This window comes from Danio aesculapii, chromosome 7 (assembly GCF_903798145.1).
Source record: "Danio aesculapii chromosome 7, fDanAes4.1, whole genome shotgun sequence".
Taxonomy (NCBI): domain Eukaryota; kingdom Metazoa; phylum Chordata; class Actinopteri; order Cypriniformes; family Danionidae; genus Danio; species Danio aesculapii.
Window position 1 is genome coordinate 44,848,221 of NC_079441.1, and position 20,978 is coordinate 44,869,198.

The 20,978-nt window shown below is 36.8% G+C and overlaps 1 protein-coding gene across 1 annotated transcript; it reads left to right on the forward strand.

Annotated features, from left to right (window-relative positions):
- Nucleotides 1-15: 15 nt before the first annotated feature.
- On the forward strand, nt 16-9,705 carry ccne1 (cyclin E1). Its single transcript, XM_056462912.1, has 12 exons — nt 16-341; nt 822-875; nt 1,019-1,106; nt 1,200-1,262; nt 2,384-2,547; nt 2,806-2,941; nt 5,538-5,684; nt 5,835-5,930; nt 6,036-6,170; nt 7,150-7,261; nt 7,376-7,533; nt 8,949-9,705. The coding sequence occupies exons 2-12, from the start codon at nt 859-861 to the stop codon at nt 9,063-9,065; spliced, it is 1,233 nt and encodes a 410-aa protein (XP_056318887.1). The 5' UTR covers nt 16-341; nt 822-858; the 3' UTR covers nt 9,066-9,705.
- Nucleotides 9,706-20,978: the final 11,273 nt, after the last annotated feature.

The following is a 20,978-nucleotide window of genomic DNA, read 5'->3' on the forward strand; positions in this document are numbered from 1 at the left end:
ATATCGCAGATATTTTGCAAGCTCGTTGCGCGCTGTCTTCAGTCCTTTGGAGTTTTTGATCGCGGTGCTTCGTTGTCATTCTAGGAGAGCGGGGATTTTAAATGACCCGCGTTGACGGCCCCTTTTAACGACTGCTGGCGGGTTATAAGACAAGGCGCAAAAATACTGGCGCCAGCGCAGAACGAGCGGACTGCGGAACACATCACATCCCGGCCATATGCTGCCTGCTTACAGACTACTGGAGGAGTTTTACTAAATAATGCCTCGTGTAACATCATACTAACTTTTGCAGTCGAGGATACCCTTGGAGAGAAGTCATTTTCGGAGAGCATCACGTTAAGGTACGCGCGTTCCACAATCGATTAGTTGTCGTTTAAGATCGAGAAAAGTAAAATTAAACTTATAATACACACTTAATGGTTTTGAGAAGGCAACTTTGTGGATGTCGGATTGCCTAGACTTCAGTTTTTAACTTTGAGCTCCTGCGAGAGCGCCTTCAATGAAATGAGGAATAATGATTGGCTCGGCCATTTTCTGACTCCCTTGGGTAGAGCTACGAAAACGTGCTGTTTTAATAAAAATACAAGGCCAATATCGGCGGCTGCTGGGGTTGATTGGAAAATATAGACTGTGGAGTGCGTATATCTGTGTTCTTGAAGTAATATGTTGAGGTTTTCATGTAGTTTTGACCTCCTAAACACTGTGGCCAGCTGTACTTCCCCGCGCCAAAGCGCTTTGTGAAGACTTCACACATGAGGGGGGGGGTTGGGATTAAACGCTACAAATCGCACATTTTATGAAGTAACACTTGTTTTTTTTAGGCTCTCGACATTCAAGGAGGTTACACGCGTGGATATCATGCCAAGCAAGAAAGTGTAAGTTTCGTGTTCGTGTCTTTTTAAGGCGGTTTTGACCATCGATGTTCATGGAAAGTTGCAGCAGAGTTGGCCCAGTTAGTGACTTGCACAGAGTTTCATGCCAATCTGGAAATGTAAAGATAACTTTCTTTTCGATGCAGGCTACAAACAGAACAGATTAACACTTCAGATGAAGCTCCTAAAACAACTTCAGTGCGTCCCAGGAAGAGAAAAGCAGACGTGGCTATTGTAAGGGAGCTATGCTTGCATCTTTGTGTACTTTCTATTAATAAGCATAATGCAAGTTTTAAGTCGTTCAATGTTTTTTGTTTTCATTTACAGCATTTGCAAGATCCAGATGAAGAGGTCACAGAGATGACAAGAAAGAAACAATGTGCATCCCAGGTAAGGATATGTGTATCATATGGCCTCACCAGTTATATCAGTGGTGCTAAGCCAATTCCCACTTTATGTATGGTCCCTTATGTAGATCTCAAGGTGATTTTAATAACTGTGCATATGCACCAGGATGAGCTAAAGTTATTTAGCAGGTAATCTTATATCATAATTATAACTTTTTATTTTTAAGGAGGAGTGTTTAAGTCTTTAAATAAGAGATTTAAATGTAGGTAAAGGAAAATGGTAATTGAAAAGTAAAAGTTTTAAATTATTTTACTCAATATGACATTTTAATCCTATAAATAGTGTCACGATTAAGTTTGCATTTAAGAATTTCAATGTAAATTGGTTGTTATAGTGCTCGTTATAAAACTGTAATATGAAATGGCCTATTAGCTAATGACATTGTAGCTTGAACACATACAAGTGTCGCTTTTAGGTTTCATTCACAGTTTCACTTGTGCAAGTCTTTACAAAGTGATTTAGTGGTGGAATGTAGATCCGACTGTAATATTGACAAATGTTAAATGTCAATTATTAAAGTCAAATGTACACTGAAAACGTGTTAACAGATTATTTTTGTTTTAGTCACACACAAACTGAAGTATCAATCTTTAGGATTAATGTTCATCATATATTAAATTCAATTCATGTTTATATAGAGCTTTTACAATGTAGATCATGTCATAGCAGCTTAACGTAGAAGTTTTAGTAAATTGAAACCGTGTCAGTCTAGTATATGTGAACTACGTTGTTTTGATTTTAACACAGTCAGTGCTGTTAAACCGCTGGGGCACACCAGTCAGGAATTGTAACTTCAAAACATTTTGTAATCCTATCAAAAAATAAAATAAAAAAGTGCAGAATCAAGAATATGACATTTTAAGGGCTTCTCCTCTGCATGGCGTTTTCTGATAGTAATCACTGACACTTTTGATCATATATGATAAGTGTTAACCTCATGGCTTGAATTTACGTCACAAGCTTTTGAGCCATGGATGGTCCTATTCAAAATGGCATTGAAGCCTGCCCCAGTTGCAGAGGGCGGGCTTTTGTATTTGTTTATATCCGTTAGAGCACTTGCCTTTTTTTTTTGTTCTCTCCTCTCATCTTGTCCTCCTGCTCAGGCCTGCTGGAATCCCGACACAGGTTACACAAGCCCATGCAGGCGGATCCCCACACCTGATGAAGTCGAGGAACCGGTTGCTTTTGGCAGCATGGGATTTACACAGTATACATCAGAAAGCATTTTCATCACCCCCACACGCTCTACCCCTCTTCCGGCTCTTTGGTGAGATTTATTACTTTCAAAAAGCCATTTAGCAACATTAGATTCTTTCAAATTTTTCTTGTACAAAAAAAAAATCTTGTCTGACTAGTCATCTTTGTTTACATTCTTCATGTCTTCAGGGGGAAATGTATAAGGGTTGACATTTCTTATTAAGGAGTGATCTTCAGCCCGATGTGCATGTATGGTGCAAAGAAGACATGATTTAAGTAATTGGGTTGTGTTTGGAGTGTACTAACTGTGTAATTCTTTTTCCCATAGCTGGGCAAGCAAAGATGAAGTCTGGAACAACCTGCTCGGAAAAGACAAGCTATACCTGCGAGATACTCATGTTATGGAGAGACATCCAAATCTTCAACCCAAAATGAGAGCGATTCTGCTGGACTGGCTAATGGAGGTTTGTAATAGTTGTTTAACCATTTACACGTCCTAATCTCATTAACAAGGGTGGAGACATTGCGAGTTCAGCCTTTCTTGTCTAAATCTCAAGTTGTTTACAAAGGCTTTTCCCAAGTTGTCAGGTTTCCTGTCATTAAAAGGAAAATCCCTGCAAATAAATCCCAGAAAACAATCCATTTTATGCACTCTGATTGGTGAATGAAAGTTTCATCCTTGTCTGCAATATTTGTCTTCAGAAATTGCAACTAAAATACTTTACTGTGTCTAGAATACACTTGCCCTCTTTTAATTCTTAGACAAATGCTCATCACTTATGAAAGCTGCATCACACTAGAGGTACAATCATACATGCATTCTGTTTTTGGTTCTGTCGGCTTAGCTTTTATACTAAATGAATTGCAGAATAAACAAATTAGCTAAGACAGCATTGTTTTTATCAAGTTTATTTTGAGTTTGTGTCTGAATGATCGAAGGCACCAAGAAAATACATACATAAAGGTGCTGTGTGAAAACAACAGGACTAAAGTTCTAAACTTACAACAGGCTATTCAATTGGCGGCCCGCAGGCCGAACCCGGCCCACGAGGCAATTTGTTCCGGCCCTCCAAAGAGCTGCAGAGGCTGCGCAGAGCATGAGTCACTAAAGCGAGTGGTGTGGCAGCCGAAAACGTGTGGATGTTTGTAGAAAAGGCATTGATCTCGTCAATAGGGATGCAACGATATTAGCCGATTTCACTATTAACTGCAATTTAATTTGTCACAGTTAATTAATCGTAAGGGCTTCTAACCTGCATTTCTGTTGCACGGAACAAAACGAAACCGCTGCAATTAAACAAAGTTATGCCAAGTTGTCAACTGTGCACTAGTTTCAAGTATGTATACCGAGGCTAATACGCACGTACACCGGATTAACTATAGCAGCGGCCATTCCCATATCACGTCTTTTCCGCTTGCAAGTTTGTTATTTCTAATGTACGAATATATGACAATATGCACGCACAAGCGGAGCCATGCACTTGAGTCTTTCCGTGCGCACGCAGTAGAAAACATCTCATGGTGAGAGTTGTGCGTGTCTTTCAGTGCAATGTAAACAAAAATGTTTGACTAATTATTACTAAATTGATTACGTATGCATGAACGCAGATGGCAACAACAGTTAATCTAAATAGCTACTTAAAATAAAGCTTGAATTTATATTAGACGGGATAACCGTGAAACCATGATTATTCTTCAGACTATATAATCAATCGTACATCCAAAATCTATAATCGTTGCATCCCTAATTATGCAGTTCAAAAAATAACATATGAATGTGTCTGCATACAGAAGAAGCCTACTTCAGCAATGCACTGCTTTTGTTGTGCTCTGAAATACATTTAAATGTTTGTAAAAAAAAAAGAAAATATCAGTGCATTGAACAATAGACTTTATGTAGTTTCAAAATACAATATATTAACATTTTAATGTAGAAAAAGCCAAAGTGGATGTCTTAAGGAAAATACAGCATTTGGGCTCTTATATGCAGTTGTCATCACTCGTATAGTCAGTCATATCCCTCCGGCCCTTTGTTTGAGATGCTTTTCATGAACCGGCCCCCATGACAAACTAGTTGAATAGCCCTGGTTTAAAGTCTTCAGTTCCACCACAAGAGTAACTATTCTAGGGTATATGTGGGATCTTAATGTCTTAAATAAATAAATAAATAAATTAATTAATTAATTAGGCTTTAAAGTCTTAAATCCACTGAAATATTGTGCTGCAGGTCTTTAAACAGGTCTTAATTTTGCTATGTTTAGTTTCCCTACATAAAAGCTATACCCTATTGGGCCAAAACCACCCAATCACTAACAGTATATTTCAATAGAAGTTTTAAGAAACGTTTATTACTTAACTCTATTTACTGATTAATATGGTTTTAATTATCTTCCTTACAATAATATTTGTTTTTAATGTTTTTTTTTTAATTTTCTTTTAAGTTTTTAATTTGGCCATTTAAATAAAATCTTTCACATTTTGCCTTGTGTTGGATTAAAATGTCATTCATTACCTCAAAAAGGTCTTAAATTTGACTTGATGAAACCTGTAGAAACCATGTATTCCTGGTTTGCAGTTGATGCATACTAAATTATGTTCCACATCTCAGTTTTAAAGCAACTTGCTCTCCTATTATGATGTGTAAATTTCATCCAATCCATGTGCATCGAACTCACGTGCAGCAACATAGTGCATGATAATAGACTAATACATATTTTGCAGTTATGACTAATCATACTCTGTAGTACAGAGAAGGTTTCCAGGCTATTAAAAGACTTTTCTATTTAAAGACCAAGCCATAGCTAATCTAATATAAAAAAGGAAAACAAACCATCTTGCATTTTATCACTTGCTGTGCTAAAACATAGTTATGAACATCACATGATGCATGCCTACCATGTACATAACCTATGCTTTGCATAAAGTAAGTCCTTTTTTGAGGGGGGGTTGAGCTCAAAGGACTCTTTCAGGAAATGTTTGATTTTGTTTTGTTTATTTTTTTAAATTTGGTACTAAAATGTTAAACAATTGACTAACTGACCTCTGTCTGCTGTCTTTCAGGTTTGTGAGGTGTACAAGTTACACAGAGAAACATTTTACTTGGGTCAGGACTATTTTGATCGCTTCATGGCCACACAAGAGAATGTCCTGAAAACAACGCTACAGCTAATAGGCATCTCGTGTCTCTTCATTGCTGCCAAAATGGAGGTAAGTTTTACTTTCACATGCCCTTGCACTTCAACCTGAACTTTGGATAAGGGCTGTAATATCCTATGAGTGTTCTTGCGTTTGTAGTGAAAATGCAGAATAATCAGAATAATATAAACCTGTTTGCTTTTTTAAATGTTTTTTCCAAAGGAAATTTACCCTCCTAAGGTGCATCAGTTTGCTTATGTTACTGATGGGGCCTGCACAGAGGATGACATTCTTAGCATGGAGATTATCATCATGAAGGTATATTGTCTTCATATCAGTTAACCTCTGTACCATGCCTAAACCTGCAGCTCCTGTGTAATATGATGAAATTGACTTGACTTTACCCCATTTGTTGTTCTTTAGGAGTTAAACTGGAGTTTGAGTCCTTTAACCCCAGTGGCTTGGCTCAACATCTATATGCAGATGGCCTATCTAAAGGAGACTGCTGAGGTTCTCATGGCCCAGTACCCACAGGCTACATTTGTGCAGATTGCAGAGGTAGGATAGCACAATTAATTGGATTAAATTCGCAATATGGTGTGTGACTATATTTACTGAATAAGGATGCGATTCAATTAAATTTATATTCTGCACATGTTGTATCCTGCCAGTAGCCTGGCAGTGTTCTGTTTTCTTTAGCTTTCTCAAAGCAGTCACAAAATATAATTGGACCCTGTGAAGTTAGGGTATTTTACCCAAAACAAATCTCACCAATTCTCTTATGGTGCAAAACTTGTGCAACTTTCTAGATGGACTGCAAATGAAGCACTTTTGAAAAACGCTGTATAGTTATACAGGTTTGAAGGAAAATGTATGATTGACATAATTTAGATCTTTGGGGGAACTGTCCCTTTAAGAACACTTAATGCATGCATTCCAGACATTTCCCTACAAGGTGTTAGACATATAATTAAGCAAAACCATGCTTTTTTTTTGGATTAGATCAGTTGTTTTACTACATTTGGAAAGATGAACTTCAGGAAAAATGACAGTATGAAGTTCGGGTGTTGTACCCTAAACTATTGTAATTTTTCCTCAATCTCTTGTGGTTCCAAACCTGTTTGACTTTGTATATTGACTGAAAAAGATGCCATTTTGAGAAACATTTTATAGTCATAGGCTTGGAACTACTTGGAGGCAAACAATGAATGAAAATTAACATCTTTGGCTAAACTGGCCCTTTTAAGAATACTCCGTATGCATGCTAATCCAGACATTTTATTAAAAGTTACTGTAAGAGTCAAGTTGTTTGACCACATTTGGAATGAAGAACTTCATTCAATGAAGAACAGAAAAACTGCTGTAACTGGAGTTCTTTTAGGCTTTAAATCTCAGAAAGTATGAAGCACAAGTAAATCAGCAGAACCATTTGTAATTCTAAAAGAAGTTGTATAGAAATATGAATGGCATATGTTTTTTAAATAATCTGTTATGATAGTTATTCAAATCACCAACAAATTGGTTTTATATCTTTAAGCTCTTGGATCTGTGTATTCTGGATGTAAGGAGTCTGGAGTTTTCCTACAGCCTTCTTGCAGCTTCTGCGCTCTTCCACTTTTCCTCTTTGGAGCTAGTAATAAAAGTTTCAGGTATAATACTGACTTTTTATTTTATGTTGTTTTTTTATTTCTTTTTGGTGTTCCCCATATTATAGAAATGACACACAATTTAATTAGAAGTGACCTTTTAATAATGTGTTTCAGGGCTGAAGTGGTGTGATTTGGAGGAGTGTGTACGATGGATGGTTCCTTTCGCCATGTCTATCCGTGAAGCAGGCAGCTCAGCCCTTAAGACATTCAAAGGAATAGCAGCAGATGACATGCACAATATCCAGACACATGTGCCTTACTTGGAATGGCTGGTACGTTTACTTGGTGTTTGAAAGTTTTCCTTAACATCTTTTTTTTTTTTTTTTCTCTAATTTGCTCTTAATAACTTCTGGATACAGCACTTTTATCATTTGTGTTGAGGGGGAAAAACACTAGTGTTGCAGGAGTAGCACACATAATTTCATTTTGAAATGATGTGCAATGGGTTACTACTCGGGGTTTACATACATAAATGTGTATCTTTGTTCCCCTCATTCCATAACAAATACATTAATTGTAACTATTCAGAACAGTGAGAAAAGTATAAAACAAACTATATAATGGAATCAACAGGAAACATTTAATCCACATGTCAAGCATAGACCTTTTTAAAGAGGCGTTTTAAAGCTTTAGATAACCTGTTTAACATACACCACATTAGGGTTTATTGGAAAACCCCCAGTAAGTTTAATCTGACATGCATGTACAGAAGCAACCTAATTTGGCTGTTAATGGAGCTGGAATGGTTGCATTATGAGCAGTCTTATCTTAAGATGATCTGATTATCCAAAAAGAAATCCATGCAGATTGGGAGGGAAAAAATGTGTGCACTGGTGGGTTGCTTTACAATAGGACTCAAATAGCAGATGAACTAAATGGCAGCATACATCATCATGTTGGTGAATATCACCTTTCATAATTTCCTTAAATGTATAATTATAGTTCGTCTCTCTTTGCACTGGGAGCATGCTTTGTAACCACAAAGATATTTGCGATTAGACAATTCAGAACTGTTTTCAGGCACTGCTTTAACAAAAAATAGAATTTTACATCTAACATGTTCGCGTGGGTTTCCCCCAACAGTACAAAGACATGCGTTATAGGTGAGTTGGGTAAGCTAAATTGTCCGTAGTGTATTTGTGTTTCCCATTGATCGGTTGCAGCTGAAAGGGCGTCCGCTGTGTAACACATGCTGGATAAGTTGGCGGTTCATTCCGCTGTGGCAACCCCTTATTAATAAAAGGACTAAGCCGAAAAGAAAATGAATGAATGTTGTGTGCATGCTTGCATTGGCTTTCTTTTAGTCATGAGGTGTTAGACATCAGTGATTTTTTTTTTTTTTTTTTTTTTTTTTTTTTTTAAGCATGAGAGAAAATAATCCCAGGGTGCACATGCCTTGATAGAAACCATTTTGAATTAGAATTCATTAATTTTAGAAATGAAAGAACATGTGTTTTCTAAAATATAAGAAATTATGACTGAGACCAAAATATTATAGTATATAAACTGATTGATTGCATATGCGCGCATGCACGTTTACTTTAGGTTGTCCAGTTGAGCAGACTTTCTTCTTGAACGTTTGGTAGTCTGTCTTGTTCTCAGTTAAGAATTTTTGCATAAATTAGCCCCAGGGTCACAGCATGTTTCTTTTAATGCCTCTAAGTTTTTCTTATTTTTTGTGTTTCAGGGAAAGGTTCACTCCTATCAGCTAGTGGACATAGAGAGCTGTCAGAGGTCTCCAGTTCCCACTGGAGTGCTCACACCACCACCTAGCAGCGAGAAGCCAGAGAGCACCATCTCCTGACTTCCTTCATGTATGGAATAGGACGCAGTGCTGACTGATGAATTCAGCTCCGATTTAACAAATCAGTGGCATTACAGGATGCATTGGCATAAGACACAAGACCAAAAATTTTTTTTTTTTTCTTTTTTTTTTGGTTCTCTCCTCAGCTCTCTTTCGCTCTATGCGACTTCGGGGGAGGAAACACTTTTTAATGGTCCAAATGTGTGGTATTTTAATCTTTTTAAATTCCCAAACGTAGACTACCTGCCAAAACATCAGAGCTGTTACGGCTCTGATTGCTGCTAAAAAAGGGTGGGTCTGGAGCAGATGGAAAGATGACCATAGAGAACCCCCCCCCACACAAACATGGGCATGACTCTCTGTGGCTCAGGTTGCCATTTGGACCAGCACAATCCTGACAGGTTGTCATGGGGAGTGGAGTCTCCACTGCCAGAATAGACCAGAGAAATCACCAGCTTCAGAAGCTAGGTCTCAGATTTTTATATTTAAGATTTTCCTCTGGTCCTCTTCTGAGTGTTTGTAACCCAGTTTGACCATTCACTTTTTTTTTTATAGGTTTGTTTTTAAATGAGATGCTGCTACATTTCTCTATATCATATGTTTAAATAAAGCTGCTGTCTCAGACAGTTTTTAAAGTTTACCATTTTGGTTTGTTTATTGATTTGGGTTTTTGAAATACAAATTTATTTATACAGTGGTTTTCCCAATTTTCGTTCCAAAGCAGCTTTAAGAAAAAGTGCATGTCTAGGGCTGGGAGATTTGGCCTAAAATCAAAATCTTGTTTAATTAAACATTTTAACTTTTATTAATTAAAGTTTTTTTTTTTTTTTAATTATTATTATTATTATTATTTTTTATTATTATTTATTTATTTATTTTTTTTGCCCTTGTAGTTGACGGACAAGTTTTGGACAGTAAAAATGCTCCCATATTAAAAATGAGAGATTTCTGAATGAAGGGTGCATTACTTGATTTTAAAATAACTGAAGGAAACTCGCACTATCTACCATCTATGATTATTTATTGAATATCAATGGTGAAAAATTGAAATTAAAACACTTTAGCTGAAACAAACTTTTCTAATAAAAAGTGAAAATAGATAACTTGCACTTTTGGAAACAAATTATCGATGTTTCCTATTGATTTCAATGTTTTTCATATAAAATAAGTGTCTCTTCTAAATAAAATAACTTGTATATCCTGTGAATACTGGTACAGCTTCCAGTCATAATCAATGTGATGCTTTTAGTAAGACTCAAGAACGGGTCCATCGTCCCACTTGACCAGCGATCAGATTTGGCTGCGAAGTGGCCGCTGAAGTATAAATCAGCCTCAGACTAACAGAGTGACTTCAAACATAGAGGAAGTAATTGACAAAATCAACCTGGAAAAATGAGATCGATTCAGGTTCTGAATGTTAATTCGTTCATCTGAACGTTATTAATTTACAATCATACACAGGAAGAGGTAGGGTTGTGTATAGTGGATTCTTCAGCTGTCAAGCATTTAGTTAACCTGCATTTTCAAAGCGGTGAAATCTATATTTGTAAACATGGATATCACCTATGTTCAATACATGCTTGACAGCTGTACAGTCCATTCTTTACACAACACCTTAACCTTCCTGAGTTTGATTGTAATAACGGGCACCTTTTGTAATATGTGGATCACAAATGCGATTTTTATTAGTTTTAAGCACTTGGAAAGGACTGTGAAGTGTTTGGTTTTAACAAGTAACATTTGAAGATATAAAAAAAATGCCTATAGTCCATTTGTCAGTTAGTGTTACACTTTTTTTTCGTAACACCTCACTAAATTATATTCATTTTATAAAACATTTAAACACCATTTAATGCTAGGTACAATGTAGAAAAGTGGCTGAAAGTCACTGAAAGATTGTATCGCTAGATTTTAAGTATCATGCCTCTTTAAGACAGATCAGTAAAAGTGGTTTGAAGGATCGTAGCAAAGTACATTAAAATCTTGTTCGAAAAAAACTTGACATTGTTTATTTTCTATTTGATAAAATGGTTTAAATACAGTACGATCTCTCCTAAAATATGTGCAGTTACAGAATAATGCATCTTTACTTGCTCATGCGTCTTTATTACACTGCCAACTTGTGTATATAAAATATATTTATATAAAAATATAAATAAATAAACTTGCCAGTTTATTAAGACACATGAGCAAGCAAAGATGCATCATTAATAAAAGAAACACTAATGACAACTTCAATTTACTTTCAAGGCTACATCCTGTAGTGCACCACATTACAGTTTATTAGAAAACCCCCAGCAAGTTTAATCTGACATGCATGTACAGAAACAGCCTAATTTGGCTGTTAATGGAGCTGGAATGGTTGCATTATGAGCAGTCTTACATTAAGCTGATCTGATTATCAAAAAGCAATTCATGCAGATTGGGAAAAAAATATGGGGCTGCTTCACAACATGAGTCCAAAACAGCAGATGCACTGAACTGCAGCATCATGTATGAGATCTATGAAACGTCACAAAATGGTGAACAGGGCCTGTAATGGCTGTCTCGCTCATGCATCTACATAACACAGTGCCCTCTGCTTGCAGCCTGAGTACGAGTGTTAGGGAGAGACCCAGGACATGATCCACTAGATGTCAGTGTGATGCTTTGTCTGTCATGATCAGACGGCTGGACTTGAGGTCTGTGAGCTCCTCAACAGCTGCTGCTGAGACAAGGGTAATTCATTACATTGCACACTGACAATCGCTCTGCTGCCTTGGTCTGGCAGTGTTTTGGGTGCTGTGCTGGTGACTGGAATCTGCTTAAGGCAATTTCGGGGCTCTGGCTGTAACATTTCGGTTAATAAAAATGGCAAACTGCTGAATTTGCTTACATTTATTTGAACAAAGCAGTGCACATGTACATTGTTGTTCTACAACAATGGCCGTTATGCAACATCGGAAATCCGCCATATGTTTTGTGGCAGATGAAGTAAGGTTTTGGAGAAGAAAGAGATGCTGGAAGCTTGTTTTTATTCTCCAAGCAGCTTTGGTCCATCATGCTAAGCTCTTATAAGGATAGTTTGTACAAAAATGAACATTTAATCAGCATTTACTTTCTCAAGTTTCAAACCTTTGAGTGTCACAAAGGAATATTCTGAAAAATGTTAGAAATATGTACTATATACGGACATACAAATATAATGGATGTCAATAGTTGCAGATTTCCAACATTTTTCATGTGCGCTGAGAAACTCCAACAAGTAGGTTTCAAGTGATTGATGAGAATTTCCAGTGTTAGGTGAACTACCCCTTTAACCTGACCGAGGCTGATAGTGAATCCCACGTCACTGTTCTGTATTTAACAATGTGGCAGCAGGATGGCTACCATGCAGTCTCTTGAAAGAGCTGTATGGAGGTCAACATTGAAGAGGAGGAGGGGGCTTCCCCCAGTAGACAGACCTTGGGGGCCGGGGGCCCTCAGGCAGGCAACAGCGCAACAGCTGTTATGTGCTCAATGGCCCCTTTTGTTCTCTGCGCACAGACGCTGGTGGCAGCAGCAGCAGGTGCCCATTGGATGATCTCCCAGCCAACACTGCCAAAAGTCACACCTAGTCGGAGCTCTGTGTCCCCGGTCTGCCACTAATATTCATAATGCCATCAACTACTACCACATCATCCAGTGAAAGGTTTGATCACATCTATCTATCTATCTATCTATCTATCTATCTATCTATCTATCCATCCATCCATCCATCCATCCATCCATCCATCCATCCATCCATCCATCCATCCATCCATCCATCCATCCATCCATCCATCCATCCATCCATCCATCCATCCATCCATCCACCCATCCACCCATCCACCCCAGAAGTGTCTCTCATTAAGCTTATATAATTAGCTAATTTTCCCTCGTAAAAGTTTATTATGCAACTATTTCTTCACAAATTTGAGATTTAATTGCAATTTTAAGTTTTTAAATAGCAAAATACATGTGCTTTCAACAATTCTAAGAAAAAGTCTTGAGTATTAAATTCAAGAAAAAAAGTCTCAGCTTTTTATATTGCAGTTATAAGTAACTATTTTAATTTCTCAGAATTGTTTTAATCTTGAAGTTCTGATTTTTGTCTTGTAAAATACTTGCATTTCTCACCCTTTCAGATTGTAACTCTCAGAATTTTCAAAGTAATAAGTTTTATTGTAAAAATGTGACAAAAAATAGAACATAGTTGGTAACACAATTGCTATATAAACTCAATTATTTGTTACCTATTAGTTCATGATCATTTCTCACTGAAAACACAGAAGAGTACACTTTCTTTAAGTTGTGTGAATGTAAAAAGATAAATAGATATACTATTGAAATTCTGAAAAGACTTTGTAAGACCTAAACTTGTATGATTTATAAACTGTATAAAAAGTTTCGCTTGGAAATTTCAAATGAACGTCACAAATAAAAAGTAAAAAGGCTGAATTTTTTACAAATTTCTTATCAAATCTACACTCTTAAAAAATAAAGAGGCCAAGACGAATTCAAAAGGACCATTTTTTGGTTGCCAACCAACCTATTACTGAAAGTTTTTTTTTTTTAAATCACCATTTTCTCAGATTTTATTAATGTAAAACTTTTCTTCCAAGTACTTTTTCATTCATTCGTTCATTTTCTTTTTGGCCTAGTCCCTTTATTAATCACATAGGTTGACATAGCAGATTTCGCCAACTTAGCCAGCATAGTTTTACACAGCGGATGCCCTTTCTGCTGCAACCCATCACTGGGAAACACCCATACACTCTCATTCACACACATACACTATGGACAATTTAGCTTACCTAATTCACCTATACTGTATGCCTTTGGACTTGTGTGAAACCGGAGCACCCGGAGGAAACCCACGTGAACACGGGGAGAACATGCAAACTCCACAAGTACTTTTTGTGGAATAAAAAGATTCCATGTACGTTATATGTTCTTCATGAAACCATCAATGCCATAAAATGTTTAAAATCTTTGTTTAAGATTTGAGCCATCTCATTTTAACATGTAAGCCACTCCACGCAATGGCGTGGCAGACACAAGGATGAGTTTCTTTTCAGATTAACAAAGGGTCAGCTTTCCAGTCCTTGAGTGAATTGCTTGTTTGTAATTGTTAATTGAGTAGTTCAGGTGCTGTCAGGGTTGAAATGTATAATCAGCCTACATGCATTAATGAGTCGGTGTTGTGTTGATCTGTCTCCTGCACGACACAAGGTGGGGAGTAAATTGTTTTATATAATTCATTTACATGACTCAGTTTTAGGCAAAACAAGTAGGCTTTTCTCGGGTTGTTAGCAAGCCATCCTCATCAAAAGCCCCCTACGGTTCTCAGAGGTGGCGGGGGCTAAAAAGCTATATTCACACACAACTTTTCTTTAGTTCAGAGGAGAAAATTCAATCTTTATGGTTTCTGTTTTCACCAAGAACAGTTCAGCTAATAGGGTATAAGCGGTTGTCTGTTTATATTCCTTAATAGTTTTTTATTCAAATCATGTTTCATTTATCAGAATCAAACTGTATACTTGCATAACTCACTATCATAAGGGGTCAAAAAGAATATATATTATATATATATATATATATATATATATATATATATATATATATATATATATATATATATATATTATATAATATTTTTTAATTAAGTAAATGTTTATTTTTTTGTATTAGTTTTACTATGATTTTTGCTATTGCTGTTGTTATTTTTGTATATTCAATTAAACAATAAATGTTTTTTCACCAGCAGTGTAATTTCAGCTGCTATCACAATGAATGCTTTAACATGTATTATATAAAAGCTTAAAACTTTAGTTAATTAATTAAAATATGGTTGAATAAACAAACACAAACAAATACATAAAATATGCCTATTGTCTCAATATAAACTTGATCACAAAATGAACACAGGAATGTACAATAAATAAAATAAAGAAAAATATATAAACAAACAAACAGAGCCAATATCAGCTAAAACAACATGAACAACAAAAATGGCGCACATACAAAACACAGAGAACAGGCGGTGGCTAATGCTAAATTTATTATCTTTTTAATCCTATATTGATGTTTTTGCAAGACAGACTACATGATAACTCTATCATAGCTTCAATCTCAATGCGATGTCACTTATTTGAAATCGTTTTATTGTTAAAAGAATGATATCAGTTTAAATTTAACCTCTATTTCGACAAGACCTATAAGCTCCTCAGCTGTCAAACTCAACTGTCACGGAAGAGCTTTCCCGCTTAAGCACGTGGCGGCAACTTTGTTTACACACGTGACTTACTGTGGCGTCTTTACGTCATCAGCGAAAGTCGTGGGCGCGGTTTTTTGAGTCTGTCAGGCGCAGAAACTTGGAAGAAAAACGCAGACAACTGTGCTGCTGGATGGACTTTAGTGGGCTATCTAAATATTACAGGTCAGTTTTGTCCCAAGGTTCTCATTAAATTATATTTACCAATGCTTTAATGTAATGACGAACCAACCGATAAGTCCAGTTTCAAAGTACTTCACATTAGGATCCCCCCTTCGAAGTATTGGCGCAAATAAGTTAACGTCAGACAAACATTTAACATTCTAACATTTAAGAACCTTTACTTCGAAAATGTTCGAAACAGAACTGCATTTCAGCAAATACCTGCAGAGAAAAGTTAAGTTATTGTCATTAAGAGAGTTATTAAAGGATTAAGCAAGTTACAGAAGTTAGCTGTGAATCTTATTACGTGAAGTTATAGTGATTATGTCATCTTTAATTTGGGTAAAAATGCTAATTTTGCAAGACTTAATGTTGAATTATAGGATGGCTGAATTAAAGTTTTGATTTATATACAAATGAATATATTAAACGATCACTTAAAATATGATTAAAATATACTATAAAATGACAGTTCATTCTAATCTTAATGCCATCAAATTATACTGTTATCTTAAATGACATTTTATAACACAAAATATCAGGACCGACCTATTATGTTAAAGAGAAACAAAATCAACAATATTGTTATTGATTTGATGGTTGAAAACCCCTGTTCTTCCATGACATGTATGTATAAAATAATTAACACATATATTTTTACATTTTCATTTCATTGATTGCTTCTGTTAATGTTATCCTCATTTGTATGTCATTGAAAAGTGTCTGTTAAGTGGTTGAATGAAAATGTAAAAATATATGTGTTAATTATTTTATACATACAATTCAGGGAAGAACAAGAACACACACACACGCACGCACGCACGCACGCACGCACACACACACACACACACACACACGCACACACACACACACACACATATATATATATATATAAAGAGAGAGAGAGAGAGAAATAAACTGAATAGATGAGTCAATTAAACTAATAAAAATAAATTGCTAGTAGTAAAGTTTCAAGACAACCATTTATTATTATTTGTTTAGTTTGTTGTGAGAACAGGAAATATGTTATCTTTGAATTGTACTTGATGCTCTCTGGAAGTGAAATTCTGCATCCTGTGTGTTACAGCAAGTGCTGCCTGACTCTGTCTGATCATGAAAACGTGTAATATTTCTAAAAATGTTTTCTTGTGCTGTGCAAAGATGTTGTTAGTCAGCAACCCTGCTTTGATGCTATACTCTTCAGTATATGATACAACTAGTGCTTGTAAAGTGTATACCTGTAGCTTATTATAAAAAAAACAGTTTAGTTTTTCTTAGTAATGATTAAAAACCTCACAGCAAGAAAGTCGCTGGTTCGAGCCTCGGGGATGGGGAACCCATCACTGGGAAACATCCATACACTCTCATTCACACACATACTCTACAGACAATTTAGCCTACCCAATTCACCTGTACCGCATGTCTTTTGACTTGTGGGGGAAACCGAAGCACCCCGAGGAAACCCACGTGAACACGGGGAGAACATGCAAACTCCACACAGAAATGCCAACTGACCCAGCTGAGGCTTGAACCAGCAACAGTGTTGGCTCTTGCTGTGAGGCGACAGTGCTACCCACTGCTCCCCCCATGAATAAACATTGCATTGTTTTCTGTATTAGAATAAGTAAAAAATATATGTTAAACAATAAAGTTTGTTGAATAAAATATTAATTTAATAAATATAGCTAATAAATCAGTTTTGTTTAAACGCACCAAAAAACATTGCCTATATTCACTGAGAAAATGATACAAATATGCATTTTCAAAATGAGGTTTACTTAAAAACTGTCTTTATATAAGAAAATATATCTTTTACATTTTGCATTTGGTCATGTTTGGAGGTGTGTGGTATCTGATATTGACGTTTGATTTAGATAAAAAGTGTGCCGTTCCAAGAGTTGCCAAATGAATTTTAGTTGCCAGTAGTTTTGTAATCAAGAAAAAGTTGCCAGGATATTCTTTAAAAAAAGTATATAAGTCTAGCAACAAACTTACCAACCTGCTAACAATGTTATACTGCCCCCTCTCTCATATCTCAATCTCTTGTTCACAGCAGAAACACACACACAGACTCCTGTGAAAGTGTTTGAGATAGTAAGCATTGTAGGCATTTTTAGACATCAAACTCTGTTTTTAAGTTTGTCAAGATCTACACTACCGATTTGGGGTCAGTTTTATTATTTTTTAAAGGAAATGATTCTGTTCATCAAGGCGGCATTTATTAAATGTAAAAAAAGTTAAATTGTTAAATATTTATTTCAATTTTAAACAACTGCTTTCTTATTGTATGCAGTTTCAAATGAAATTATTACTCCAGTCATTATTGCTTTTATTACTATTACATAAATAAAAATAATAATAACAATAATAATAATAATAATAATAATAATAATAATTTTCCCAAAGATGGGTTGTGGCTGGAAGGGCATCCGCTGCATAAAACATGTGCTGGATAAGTTATCGGTTCATTCCGCTGTGGCGACCCCAGGTTAATAAAGGGACTAAGCCGACAAGAAAATGAATGAATGAATAAATAATAATAATAATACTAATAATTAATAATACAGTGATTTCTGAAGGATCATGTGACTCTAAAAACTGGAGTAAGGAAGCTAAAAAGCTATGTTTAAAATAACTGGAATAAATTATTATATTAAATAATAAACTACTTTTGAACACTTATTTTATAGTGCAATAATATTTCACATTGTTACACCTTGTTCTGTATTTTGGATGAAATAAATGCAACCTTGGTGAGCAGGAGAAGCTTATTTTAAAACATTTAAAAATCCCACCGACCCCAAACTTCTGACCGGTTCAAAATCTGAGAATCTCATTTGTTCCCTATGTCTGTTTTCCCTCCAAACATTGGCACATTGGCATGAAGCTTATGAGCCCGAGAACAACTGTTAAGCCTATTTTTAAACATGTGCAGCGCTTCTATATGGAAAACAGAAGATGCTGCTCATGCACGTGTCACATTTGATCATTTGCATGCTATTTGCTTGTGAATGATTTGCATATGTCCGGGTGCGTTTGTGTTTGCCGCCCCCTTATGGTTGAACAGACAAACTGCTCGGCTGATCCGGCATCAGCTGGGCTGATCTTACCCCAGCTGTCTCTGGGCACTGCTCCCAGTCTATTTAAAACAAGAAGAGGAGGGTGAATATAATCAGGGCTCATCTTTGTTGTATATCAGATTAAGAGGAACCCTTCGTCTGTTCTGTGGGGGTGGACAGTAATTTTGCTGTTTTGTTTGCTCGCGAGGCAGTATGATATTTCAAAAGTATAGAGACAATTGAAAATCTTTTTGCCGCAGAATGAACAATTTGCGGTTGGGCGTTCAGCGTCCTTCTGCTGATTTCTTTTCTTATGTTTAAGCGTTTAGAGTAAAAAGATTGGAGTAGTCTGAAAATAAATGATCTGGTGTCTGAACGGCAATTAAATTTCATAAGAAGGCGAAGGCTCCCACCCTTACGCCCAGATTACCTGATAATAAAGAACATCAGGAAAGATCTGTGTAATGTAATTATGTGTGTTTTACTGTAATTGTTGTGCTTGATAGCCTGAGAAAGAAGCTGCAGGCTTTCCGATTTATTTGTGTTTAGATCATTGGGGACCTCTGTTCCTTTTAGGTATTATGCTGCTTGTGTGTGTGTGTGTGTGAAGTATGAGGGCCGTTTCCTGTCGACTCTGCCGCGTGTATTCTCTGTTCATTGTAATGCCTTTAATTAAAGTGATTTTATTCACAGGCACACAGCTGGCATCGGCGACTTTCCATTAGGCATCTGAGTGGCCGCCTCGCTGGTGGGAGGACCCGCACTGGGGCCGCTTCCTGGGGAACACAATACTAGTTTCATCTCCCCTCTGAGTTTGTTGTGTGTTTTGAATTTATTAATCATTGATTTTAATGCGTGCCTCTTGACAGTGGCAGCTACCCATGCATTAATTAATTCCTGAGATCCTCTTTTACAAAATGGCATTTAGAAACAATGCAGGGTCGGCCAGGGTTGCCTCTGACCTATAAAGAGATGTGCTGAATGCGAAATGTCAAAATTTGCTTTTATTTGTTCATGGTGGTGGCGCTTCTTCACAGCTTTTATTGGCTCTTTTTTCTGTCGATGGCATGGCGATATAAAGGCCTATTTTCGTAGCCATTGAAAGAGCAGTAAATAAAGTTCTTTATGATTGCGCTGCTCGAGGGCTCAGGCTCGTTTCGCTGCAAACGCTTCTTAAACTCACCTGCTTTGCATGCGCTGGCAAGCAGTCAATCGTCGAGCGAATTGTTGGTCTTAAGTTGCAAAGAAAGGTGCTTTGCTGGTGACAATAGTGCGAATGTGTTTATCCGTTCAGGTCTTAAGGAAGTATGTTAAAGAAATTGCCCTCAGTGAATTGTGTGGATTAAAAAGACAGATTAGATCTCAAAGGATGCATAAGGGAGCTGCATTTGAATTTGGAGTAGGATTTGAATGCATTCAGACTTGCGTTATTTTTTTTTTTTTCTTATTTATCGAAGAACGGGGGGGAAAACACTTATTCATCCAGTTAAATGAGTAAATAGTGTGTGCGCTTGAAAAGATAAAAGCTATGCTCATAATCCGTATTGACACTCAGAGATGCGGAAAGGAAGATTCCTAAGACCCATCCGCAACCTGCCCCGCTGAAAGGGCCTGATCCCCATTCAGGAGGCAGACCTAATGCTAAAGATTTCCTGACAGATTTCTTTCACTGGATTGATCAGGACATGGTGCTAGTAAGCGAGCGCGCCCACAGAGACGTTTAGGAGGGCGCTCGGTTAGCAGGTGCTTATCGCTTGTCTCAAGGAGCTTCTACCAGCCACAGAGAGCCTGATTGTGGCTGACGTTGTTCATTGTGCTTATGTGGCAGAATGGTAAGATACACTCGGTTGTCCTGATAGGAAAGCCTGGCAGATGTCTTCTTCATTCTGGAGAACTTAAAGGGACTTTTTGACTCAAATTCTAATTCTGAACCTGCATGACTTTCTTTTTGCTGTGGAGCACAGAGGATATTTTGAAGATTGATTTCTTAACTCTTTGTTTATACGTTGACAGTCAAACGAGTCCAGAATTACCCAAAATTTAAAACATAGGGCTAGGGCTGCATGATTAATCGAAAAAAGATCGCGATCTCAATTCAACTCTCCACACGATCTTAATCCAGCATCTCTATGATTCAGCCAATTACTGAATCATTATTGCCACAGCGCAATAAGCCGCTAACTTATCCAGCATATGCTTTTACACAGCGGATGCCCTTCAAGCTGCAACCCATTACTGGAAAACACCCATACAGTCTTACACACACCCATACACTACAGACATTTTAGCTCACCCAGTTCACCTCTTTGGATTTGTGGGGGAAACCGGAGCACCCAGAGGAAAACTTTGCCAACACAGGGAGAACTTGCAAACTCCCCACAGAAACGCCAACTGACACAGCAGAGGCTCAAGCCAGCG

Coding starts and splice junctions, on each gene's coding strand:
- ccne1 (XM_056462912.1), top strand. Junction 1,263..2,383: donor AGAAACAATGTGCATCCCAG/GTAAGGATATGT, acceptor CCTCCTGCTCAG/GCCTGCTGGAATCCCGACAC. Junction 7,262..7,375: donor GCTAGTAATAAAAGTTTCAG/GTATAATACTGA, acceptor AATGTGTTTCAG/GGCTGAAGTGGTGTGATTTG.